The sequence below is a fragment of the Asterias amurensis genome, chromosome 11 (assembly GCF_032118995.1).
Source record: "Asterias amurensis chromosome 11, ASM3211899v1".
Taxonomy (NCBI): domain Eukaryota; kingdom Metazoa; phylum Echinodermata; class Asteroidea; order Forcipulatida; family Asteriidae; genus Asterias; species Asterias amurensis.
Genome location: NC_092658.1, coordinates 3,644,181 through 3,656,328, shown reverse-complemented (window position 1 = coordinate 3,656,328; position 12,148 = coordinate 3,644,181). Strand labels below are relative to the sequence as shown.

At 36.8% G+C, this 12,148-nt stretch overlaps 1 protein-coding gene across 1 annotated transcript; it reads left to right on the top strand.

Moving 5' to 3' along the window:
- The first annotated feature begins 893 nt into the window (after positions 1-893).
- On the top strand, positions 894-11,334 carry LOC139943786 (toll-like receptor 3). The gene is made up of 2 exons (XM_071940595.1): positions 894-989; positions 4,775-11,334. The coding sequence occupies exon 2, from the start codon at positions 4,778-4,780 to the stop codon at positions 7,451-7,453; it is 2,676 nt and encodes an 891-aa protein (XP_071796696.1). The 5' UTR covers positions 894-989; positions 4,775-4,777; the 3' UTR covers positions 7,454-11,334.
- Positions 11,335-12,148: the final 814 nt, after the last annotated feature.

Below are 12,148 nucleotides of genomic sequence, written 5' to 3'. Positions count from 1 at the left end.
TCCTCCAATCTTGTCATACCAATTAATTAACTTAATGCAGTTTCACAGAGATGCTTAAAAAGGTGCTCTCCTATGACATTGGCCGATTTGACTCGTGTAATAGTGTAGATGTAATTTCCAGCAAGTTTCCAGACAGTTCAAAGCTATTCCATCAAAAAACTGCCAGTGATATAACGATGGGGAGCTAAAACCGCCCTTTTCATTTGGACATGATGAAAAAAGACAAATAAAACCACCCTAAAGTCGTGGACAGCTGGGCAAAAAGCAAGTGCTTGGGAGAAACCAAAGAACGTTGCGCCGAGCTATTATACGATTTAAGAGAAACCGGTTCACTGTTGGGTTCACTGTTTGGTTCACCTTCATTTTTTTAAAGGGGCATACTTCCTATTTTAACGCCTTCGATTACAAAAGTAAGTGTGTGTAACATGATAAAATGTAATCAGGGAATCAATTTCCTTTCAACGGAAGTAAAATTGAGAGCTGGAAGCACAATCTTGTTGCACAAAAACTTGGGCTTAGGATCTGTGAATCTCTGTCCTTACTCTATATGGTGAACCGGACCATACACGAGTACAACACACCTTCTTAAGAATGGTTTCCTCCGTTTTATTGCGTGCTCGGGAATTTCCCCAAAGGTAGACTACATTTTAAAATAGGGGGTTTCAGCTTTTAGTCAAAATGTACTCGGAATAAAACAAGAAGAACAAAGACACAATGAGTTTAAAAACAATGAAACTGGTAATACAATTATGCTGTTTGCTTATATTTTGAATTTTCAAAGGACCAGACATGAAATTTTTTATTTTGGTATTCAATTTGTAACCCTCCAATGACAATTTTTACCTAAACGTAGAATGGACGGCCGAGGCGAAGTGTGGGTATTATTTCGAGGCCTTCATTTTGTTGCAGGAGACCAAGGACAAGCAGGATTGTTTTCTCAAAACGTATACATTTTGCCGTTTGAAACATCGTTTTTTCACTGAAATTTGGTAAGTTAAGTATCAGTATTTTGCATAATAAAAGTTATTTGAACTAAATATCATTAATATTGGGTGATGTTCATGTTCTTAGAAAAGTGAACCCCATATGCAACCAGAACTTCAGAACAGAAGACAAAAGAAGATGCAGTGCACTATTTATTGTTTTGGAATATATTAATTTAATATGAACACAAAAAAGAACGATAAAATGTATTTATTAGTGGACCACCTTGAAGTGACCTTGGCTGCACTAGTATGGTGGGCTAGCTATCTATCTAGCATAATTAACACTAGCCCATGAATAGGGAGTGGTACTACTGTATCCTGGTGTCATGTGTTTTCAGTAGGATAACAGGAAAATTGTTCACAATCAAAAACTTAATGTTTTTTTTCAAATCATCTATCAAATTTTTTAACAATAACATTAACAGTTACACTTCATGGTGTGTTGAAATTTTTAAAGTTTTGGTCTTGCATTGCGAGAGACAGTCCACCATTAACAGTGCTTATGCATGCACCACATTGGAGCAACGTCATATGTTTCCACACCTTTCATTGGTTGGTATTTTAGTGAATATTCAGAAGCTAGTATGGCGTGCAAAATAAATCAAAAATATTATTCAATTACTACTTAACAAATTTAATTACATTTTTGTCCTAAGGCATTATGGCTACTATATAAGAATCCAGAGATATCATAAGACATGAAAGTAAAAACACCCCAACCCCCTTGAAGCACACACACTTCATAACAATCCATTTTCCCCCATTTCAGACCAGTAATGTTTGGTTTCAGGAGATAAGAAACCAATCTATGATATTTTATCTTTAATGTAGACTTAATATTTATTACGCTTATCGGAATTTATTACAGTATGCAGTTAAAGCCATTGGACCCTTTCGGTAAACACAATTGTCCAAGGCCCACACTTCGTGTATCACAACTTATATATAAAATAACAATCCTGTGGAAATTTAGGCTCAATCGGACATCGGAGTCGGGAGAAAATAACGAGAAAACCCACTCCTGTTTTCGCGCGTTTCGCCGTGTCATGACATGTGTTTATAACAAATCCGTAATTCTCGCTAACGAGAATTTATATTGTTTTACCAGTTTCTCAAAAAGTAAAGCATTTCATGGACTAATATTTCAAGAGAAGTCTTTCACCATTACCTTCTGTAAACCCTGTAAATTATTTGTAAATCTGTGAACTTTTTTTTTTTTTCTGTACTGAACGGGTCCAATGGCTTTAACCAAAAAAAATTGTTTTTGGCATTTTCACTTAAAAAATGTTTTAATTTTTCCCCCATATTGGCACACCATAGAATCCCAAATAGTAACCACCTCACGTGATCCATCTAGTGACTAAAGCAGAATGAAACTCAATCTAGTAGATGGTAATTTTGTTTTGAACTTTCGAGGTTGGATGATGTTTCTTTGGCTCATTTGTAGTGCTGGACGAATAGTGAAATTTTGTTATTCGGATACCGCTGGCCAACTATCCGAAATTAACCGGATACTCGAATAATCTTTTTTGCCACGAGAGGGTGCTGTTCGTTTGTGAATGAGATCTTATGAGCGGATTGATATTAGTTTTAGACAGTGTCACTTGGTTCATTCATAAAAATGACCGGATCTAATTTAAAGATGGCGATTTGCTTTTTCTTTTGATCGTGATTGACTCTACGTGAAGGAAAACTTGTGTAATCTTTGGACAAATTATGTCAGAAATGTCATTGTTTTAACTCTTCACGGAGGTGAGCATAGTTAAATACTTAATTTATTCTGTTTTATGCTGTCTTAACAGAAGTTTCATAAGGATTCAGACGAAACATTTATATCCGTTGTCGCCCAACGTCCGCGGATATTCGGATAGTTAAAGAATATCCGGTTACTCGGTTGTTATTACAGAATTATCCGGTTTGTACACAGGTATTTGCGCCCTATGCGGATATCCGGTTAAGAAAAAAAAGACATTCGCGGTTACGGATAGGAAAACCTATTCGCCATTAACCGGATATTCGAATAATTCGCCCAGGCCTACTCATTTGAATGTTGGCATAATAATGTACTAGTGATTTGTACCAAAAATCATACATTTTATAAATGTTTGAGTATAAAATGACAGGAAACTTTATTCTCAGCATGATTAAGCCTGATGAAAATACAGACCGTGAGTAAACTGCGTAGCTTCTGTCACCGGTGCAGCTTGCACAATCTCGCGGTAAACGGGAATCAAAGTTGGGGTTCGAAAACATATGAGGGTCGATAACGTATATGACGCTACGATATTGTATTTGTAGAGTGGTAAAGGGTGTTACTGTTGTGGCTACATGGTTGTGAGGGATGGGTGGCTGGGCTGGGCATGGTGGGGGATGTGAGGGATTGGGTTGAATAAAAGGTAGGGATTCCTGTTGGTTGTGAGTGTGACGTTGATTTGAGTTATTTTAAGGGTGATGTGGACAGAAAATTACGCACAAACAATGTGACACTGACAGAGTCAAGGGTAGACCTAGCCCCATAAATCGGTCCAATTCCCGTATCCTTGGCCCCAGTCAAAAGATATTAAAATCTTTCTTTTTTTCTTTTTTAAACCATCTGCAACGATCTACATCATGAAACTTACCAATCTAGTGCTTCTGAAATTGTAGATAGCCAAACACCTGGCTTTGTTCAAACAAAATCACATGTTTTTAGTAAAAATCAAATATAACAAAATCACATGTTTTGAGTAAAAATCAAATATATTTTTAGTTTGAATTAATTTTCTCAACGATCTAGACAATTTTTTTGTTTTTGAAGCGCGCACACACGATCTCATAATTAGTCAGGTTCCTTCAATTGTAGCAATTCATCGCACAATAATTGATTGGTTAGGGAACCTGCCCCCCCAAAAACCGAAAGATTTTTATATCATTTGACAAATTTATGGGGCTAGGGTAGATCCAGTATCTGGGGCGCTGTATTCAACATTTTCTATGACTGTCACTAAAAAAATGGCCTTTTCTGTAGGTATGGTTATTTCACTATCCTTCGTGTGAGTGCCACCCTTTTCGCTTTTTCCACAAACTTAGTTATTGCCATGGTGGTGCACTCCAAAATAAAATAAAAATGCTGTGGTGCCCTTTTTACACTTACAAAATTGCCCTAAAATTTTTTTTTTAAAGCATGGCAGTAATGGCAGACTTTTGGGACGCTTGATGGCAGCAGACTTACCAAGTAAAATCCATTGTTCTCGGTCATGTGCGCACGCTCAGAACTACGTAAACAATGGAAATTTACCGGGTAAGTCTGCTGCCACCTAGCGTCCCAAAGTCTCCCATTGCAGCGTTCTATTAAGCCCTAAATTCAAGGCCTGACATTGTGTCAAGAAAGGATTGATGGTGGTTATGAATACAAACACTTGTGCAAAAACAAATCAGTTGATCCCTCACTTGCACAGGTATTTTGTGCCTCAAAATCCATCAGTTTTTTTTTTTTAAAGGAACACGTTGACTCGCATCGGTCGAGTTGGTCTTTGAAAAGCGTTTGGAACAATTTGTTATGAAATGCAAATGGTTAGATAGGTCATTTAAAAGTAGAATAATGATCCGCAACGACATGCCTGAAAATTGCAGAGTCATACTTGTGTGGATCAGTATATTCTACTTTTAAAACATCTTTCTAACCATATGCATTTCATAGAAATTGGTTCCAAACGTTTTTCAAAGACCAACTCGTCCGATTCAAGACAACGTGTTCCTTTAAGAATAAAGATTTTGTTTTGATTTCTCTCTTTTGTTTATTTTTTTAGTGAATGGAAGTAGAAGTCCCCGCCACAACTTACCAACCCCCCATCCATATGATCATCATGAAGTGGTCAGCACTAGTTGTTGTTCTCGTGGCCATTGTCTTTCAGACGGGCATTCTACCCATCAGTAGCTCCGCAAAGGATTCTGATGAGCAGTCCGTCGAGTTTCCTTGCAGGATTGTCAATGCCACTTTCACAGACTGCAGTTACCTGAGACTGAGAAGCATACCCGAAGGGATTCCCATATCAACGGAGACCCTTCTGCTATCCCATAATAAGCTTCATCCAATCAGCAGTAGTTCCTTGGCAGGGCTGGTCAATCTGCGTTATCTTGATATGTCGTATAACACCATCTCAAAGCTCGAGCGTGACTACTTCACAGATCAGGCACAGCTTCAACACCTGTTTCTCTCCCACAACCAGATCAACAAGATCCCGCCCGATGCCTTCATGTCTGTCTCCAAGCTGAAGACATTGGATTTATCGGATCAGAACAATGGCATAAAGAAGGCTCTATCCATGCCTCAATACCTCGAACCCCTTAATATGACACTCGAAACATTGCTACTGGAGAAGATTGGCATAGATTCGGCAAAGATTGGCGGAACTTTGAAAATTAGGCTGAAGGTGTTTAGCTTGGCTAGAAACAGCATCACTAAGTTGAACCAAGATGACTTTAAGGCCTTGTCTGGTGCACGACTTGAAAGACTTGATCTGTCCCGCAATGCCATTCTGTCTATCGACACAAAAGTTTTCAACACAATCCTTGGCATCGACACTTTGAATTTCACTCAAGCTCTCAGCCAGAACCCACCGCCTGGCCGTATAGAAAACATCAGTACAGCCATCGGCACCAAAGTGAAGAAGCTGATTCTTCGATCCCTCACTCTCCAATCCGTCACTTCATCAATGTTTAAAGGTTTGGAAAACTCAACATTGGAGGAGCTGGACCTTTCTTACAATCGCCTGACAACCCTAACCAACGCAAGCTTCGGCTCTTACCTCAGCCACTTGCAAATTCTACAACTCCACAACAACTTGATTGCATCAATCAGTGAGACTGCGTTGACTGGCTTGACCTCCCTGAAAACCCTTGCCCTCTTCAATAATTTACTGACAGAAATAGACCCAGGGTCTTTTGCCCACAATGGGCATCTTGAGGACCTCTACTTGAATAACAATTCTATCAAACATCTCTCCTCTGAGGGTTCTTTTCGAGGATTAATAAGTTTACGAACTCTTAATCTCTCTAACAATGGTATCATTCAGATCTTCACTGGTGAAGAGTTTCAAGATCTCCATGAGCTTCTCAGTCTGGACATCAGCAATAATTTCCTGAAGTCTGGAATTATAACTCTAACTGGAAATTCCTTCAAACCACTTTCAAAACTGAAGTACTTACGTTTGAAAAAGATACACCTTCTTGACATCAGTTCCCCATCCCCATTTGCTCATCTTGTGCAACTTCATCTGTTAGACTTGAGCAACAATAATATGCATGGTCTTGAATCCGATACATTTGTCACCCTCAAATCCTTAGAGACGCTGTACCTTGATCATAACCATCTCAATAACCTGTGGTACCAGCCTAAATCGAAGAAGCCTGTTCTGTTTCTTAGGAGCCTTGTGTCTCTCAGAACACTAGATCTTTCCTTCAATGGGTTTGAGGCAGTTCCGACGGGAGTTTTCAATGATCTGGTTCACCTGAAGGCCTTACATTTGAACAACAATCAACTGTCCGCCGTTTCTGGTCAAGTGTTTGAGAATCTGAAAGAGCTGCAATTTCTTGCCCTGAATAAGAATCTCATCAATGTGGTGAATCAAACCTTGCTGTCGCCGGTCATGAAGACTCTGAATATTCTCTTCATTTGTGGAAATCCCTTTTCCTGTGGGTGCGAGCAAGAGTGGTTTCGTGACTGGATCGACGACACCAAGATCTTTCTGGGTAATTTAAGCTTGTGTCAGTGCGAATCCCCGCCAGAGTGGCGCCACAAGCCCCTTCTGGATTTCAACCCCGAAGTTTTGAACTGTGATGGAAAGATTCCGCTGCATTATTGGATCATAATTGGTGTTGGAAGCCTTGTGACCCTCGTTTTAATCATTGCTTTGATATCTAATCGCTGGAAGATTTACTATGTCTACTTGTTGGTGAAGGCGCGCCATCATCGGTCACGCAAAGATGAGTATGACAGATTGAATGATTACAGGTTCGATGCCTTCATATCTCACAGCAGCGCGGACGATGATTGGGTCAAAAATAAACTGTTACCTGAGCTAGAGAATGGAGAGAATCCATTCAAAGTCTGCCATCACGAGCGTGATTTTGAGCCTGGGCAAGAGATCATTGACAACATCATCGATTCCGTCGACCACAGCAGACGCACCATCTGTGTCATATCGAAGAGCTACATGGAGAGCAACTGGTGCACCTACGAGAGACGGGTCACCATGAATAAATTATTCGTCAACTACAAAGATGTCCTGGTTCTGATCATCTTGGAAGATATTCCAGATAAGAAGATGTCCAAGTACGATCTCATCCACCGGGCCGTCAAGAAGAACACGTACCTGAAGTGGCCGGGAGAGGATGGAAGAGCTGATGAGAAGGCTGTTTTCTGGCAACGCCTGAAGACAGTCTTGGGTGAAGATCGTACACCGGAAAATTATGAGGCGCTTGCTTAAAGGCACTTGCTTAAAGGCACTGGACACTATCGGTAGTTACTCAGAACAATTGTTAGCATAAAAACTTACTTTGTAGCAAGCAAAGGAGATCTGTTGATAGTATAAAACAGCGAGAAAAATGACTCCCTCTGAAGTGACAGAGCTTCTAAGAAAGATGTAATTTCTCACTAAAATGTTTGAAATTGAACTCGAGGTCTCAGTTGAGGTCTTGAATATAAGGCTTTTGAAACCACACAACTTGTGCGACAAGGGTGTTTTTTCTTCAATTATTCTCTTGCGACATTGACGACCATTTGAGTTCAAATTTTGTTACTTTATGCTTGTTGAGATAGACCAATTGAATAGACTGGTGTCCTGTATTGAATATTTGTAATGAGATGCATTTGAAGCTGGATATGTTACCTTTTCTGTTAAGAAAAAAATGTCAGTGAAGAATCCAGGAAGGATGACTTAAAGACACAGCCGTCGATTTCACAAAGAATTAGGACTCGTCTTATCTCGAGTTAGGACGAGTAACTCGTCCTAACTTAGGATTAATCTTAAGGTCTGCATGCGACAATGCAGGGTTGGGACTAATTCCTAAGATTAGTTTTAAGTTAGGAAGAGTTTTGTGAAATCGACGGCTGGACACCTTTGGTAATTGTCAAAGACCAGTCTTCTCACTTGCTGTATCTCAACATATACATAAAATAACAAACCTGTGAAAAGTTGAGCTCAATTGGTCGTCGAAGTTGCGAGATAAAAATGAAAGAAAAAACACCCTTGTCACACGAAGTTGTGTGTGTTTAGATGGTTGATTTTGAGACCTCAAATTCTCAAACTCGTGGAAAATAACTTCTTTCTTCAAAACTATGTCACTTCAGAGGGAGCCGTTTCTCAAGATGTTTTATACCATCAACCTCGCCCCATTACTTATCACCAAGTAAGGTTTTATTCTAATAATTATTTTGAGTAATTACCAATAGTGTCCACTGCCTTTAATGCAAGTCATATGCAAGTTCAGAGCTGACTTCTTAAACTTTTTTTTTTGTCACATTTTCAATTTGCACACCAGTAGTTTTAAGGTCAGTGGTGTCTTGTCCTTGATTTATGTTTGTAACCTATAAATAGGGTCAATTTAATTGGCCCGGTCATTTGGGCCTATGCTCAGATATTTGACTTGACCCAAAACACTGACAGAGTTAAAGATGAAGTTCATTTTTTACACAAAGACAACTTTCAGAAGCACAAGACAATGTAGCATAATAGAGTCAAATGGCTTTTAAAAGATTCTTTGTTTGCTTCTAAAGCAGTTAAACAAAAAAACAATAATCAATGGAAATAGTGGTTCCTTTGTCGTCAATGGATTGCTTCTCTTTAAAGGCCCTCTTTTTCTTTTTTCGTTCAGTTGTTTTAAATGTAGATATCACCCAAAATCCTGAGCGGTTTAGTCCATGCAGGAAGAATTAATTGTTATTGGAATACGCAATCTAAGAACTATTTCTGACTGCAATGTTTCTCAAGTTCAAATTTTGGAGGATGGAACTGGAATATTTTTCCATAACCACATTATTTCAAAGTTATTTATTGCCATTAATTTTAAGAGTGATTACCATATATGCCTCCCCTTTCAAGGAAAATCTGTGACAAATATTTTCACTTGAGAAAATTTATGTTTGCTGTGATTATGGTAAAACTAAAGTATACTCCATTCGAAGGATATTTTTGGCATCATCGTTGTAGCCAGATTTGGGGGAAAATGTAAATAATATTTTGCTGTAAATTGAACATTAGCTAAAGGTTGCTCGTTTTCATCTGTAAATTAAAAAAAGGCCTCTTTTTCTAAACTACTGCTTCAGACTTATAGGAGTGGATGTACCCTAAATCATATTTGTTTGTTTTTAAAGTAGAGTGCAAGATTTTATTTTCTGATTTGGGTACCTTTAAAACACAATGTCCACAGGTTTGCATTAAACTTACACCATTTGAAGATAATGATAGCAGAAAAGTTTCCTTAAAATATTAGTTGCTGAGGTGCTGCAGTTTTTGAGAAATAAGTAAAACAATGTAATGATATGTTTTTACATGCTAAAATAATTTTCGTCTCATGATCACTGAGACGAAAATTATTTTCATGACATTGTTTTAATGATTTCTCTAGAACTGCAGCACATCAGCAAGTAATATTTGCAGGGAAGCTTTCTACCATCATTATCTTCAAGCTGGGTAAGTTTAATGTAAATCTGTGGACATTGTGTTTTTGTCCTACAATAGACCCTTTAAAGCAATGTTCATGGAAACGCAAGGTTTAAATTAATGTTGATCGCACGTGCAAGCAAGAATTGCACTTTCTTTTCCATTTGTATTTTAGCCATTATAAAGTCAATGCATGTTCATTTCATTTTGGTTTATATCAAATACTACAGGTAAAAAAATTATTTTACATATATTTTTTGTTTACTTTTGTTTTATTTTTAACTGCATTAAATGCATTTTATTTGTCAATAATACTAGAATACTAATATTTGAATTTGCTAGTTTTTCTTGACCACTTAATGTCAGTATAAAAACAAAACATCTTTAAACTGCATGAAATGCGCTTTATTTGTAAATATTAAATATATTTTCTTAATGCCTACCGAGACACTTTTCCTAAAACATACAGCCTTCTTCTCAACTTTTGCTAAAAAAAAATTAAAACAGAAAAATTAGCCTAAGGCGCATTATCTTTTTCTGAAAGTGATTGACAGCCAGTTTCAGAATGGGTCAAAAAGATGCTAAAATAATTCTGGAAAGCAACTCGAGAAGGCTCATATAAAATCTTGAAGTTAAAAATAAGTACATTATGGTTTGGAAGAGTGAATAAATTACCATCCTCTAGTTCTTAAGAAACAAAATTAACCTATCGGTATTATTGTGTGCAAATTTCATTGAATTTCGTGGTCACTTTTGAGTCACAACAAAAATCAACTTTGTATGTTTAGTCAGTCTGGATTTTGTTTCTTCATGATGGTTTTTATGTTCATTACTGCAATCAAAATAAGCAAGTCTATATTTGTTTTATGGCTATTTCTTTGACTTTGTTGGCAGTATTTCATACAGGGGTGTGGCCTTCCTTTTTTTCTAGAGGATATAATTGAGTTTACTCTTCTGAAAATAAATCGTTTTAATAGTTTTAAAAAAACTACTTGTTTTAAATTAATTCTTTGTGTACTGTGCATAAATGACTTTGGTGAAACTGAAATCAATGTGAACAAATTTATTTGCACATAACTTTAAATAGTTTAAAGATGGTCATGGTAGAATTTTTTTCAGAAATTTGTAATTAGTTTTAATCTCTCAAGACCCAAAACAGTGAAAACATAAACAAAGGTGTTATGTAATATTTTCTCAGACCCCGAGGACCAATTGAGCCCAAACTTTCACAGGTTTATTGTTTCAAGTATGTGTAAATGCATGTACTGGCCATTTACAATATTGCCAATGTTTTACATGAACTTTTTAAACCTTTACTGTATACTATTTAGATCAGACATTGCATGTTAGATTAAAAAGCTAAAGGTTTTAAAACTTAAAATTTAAAAACGTTTCAGTGAAGAGTTTCGGTTAAAATCATGACATAATTTATTGTTTTAGTTTCAGGAGAAGCATCCTGACTTTGTTACCTTGCCTCTTTTACTTTCGCTTTTTAAATGGAGCAATGTTTATCTTAAAAGCTTCTGATAGTGAGTTTTCCTAAAAAGAGACTTTAGCGCGGTCAAATTAATTGTGTTAAAATATCATTAAAAGGCATGAAATGCTTTGCTGTAAGGAAGAAAAGCAATATTAGTTTCGTAAGTGCAAAGGAAACAAATGTTTTAAAAGCTGTTTCGTTTTCATTAAAAGGCTTGAATGCAGTTTGAAGGAGAACAAGTTTTGGTTTCAATTTCTACAAATGTTTCTTTTTTGCCCATTTTTAAAATATTTTTTATTAATTATAACAAATTTAGTTATTAACCTTTTTTTTTTTTTTTTTGGGTGGGGTTCAATATTTTGACAATGATTTCTTTTTTGATTTAGATGAACTAAAGATAATGGCATAACTTGACACTTTCATTTTTGGATTGAGCATTTTTGGAAATGATAAATGGGGTGGGGGGACGGGGGCTTTATAATAAGCATGCATCGCCTAAAAGCACTAAATCACAGTTTTGTTAATGGAAAATTCTGATCGCGCCAGCCTTCTTGTTATAAAGGCCCTATGTTCACGGACTTATTAAAAAAAAGATGTTCATTTACAATTTGTATTTCAAATGTTTGACTAAGAAAATTGCGTAAAAAAAAAAAAATTCATTGCAATAAACATATTGGTCAATAATTTATTATTCTTTAATTTTATCTTTCATCAGAAGGTTGTACATAAATATAACTAACCTCTGAGACCTGGTAATTTAAAGGAACTTTTTTATGCCTTGTGTAGGCCTATATACAAGTTCTGTTTTCAAATTAATTCCTATATTATTCATCCTCGTGTCAATAAACATGTCCAGTACATTAAACTAGCCCCTGGTAATTTAAAAAACTGTCACCCCTTACATTTATTTTTTTATACCCATCCCCATTTTAAAATTCCTACAACCATCCCTGTCAAGAAACAGGTCATGGAGATTAGTTCATTACTAACCCCTGAGACCTGGTTAAAACACTTTTTCATCCCCATATGGGGATGAATAGGAA

Coding starts and splice junctions, on each gene's coding strand:
- LOC139943786 (XM_071940595.1), top strand. CDS start 4,778: ATGGAAGTAGAAGTCCCCGCCACAACTTACCAACCCCCCATCCATATG.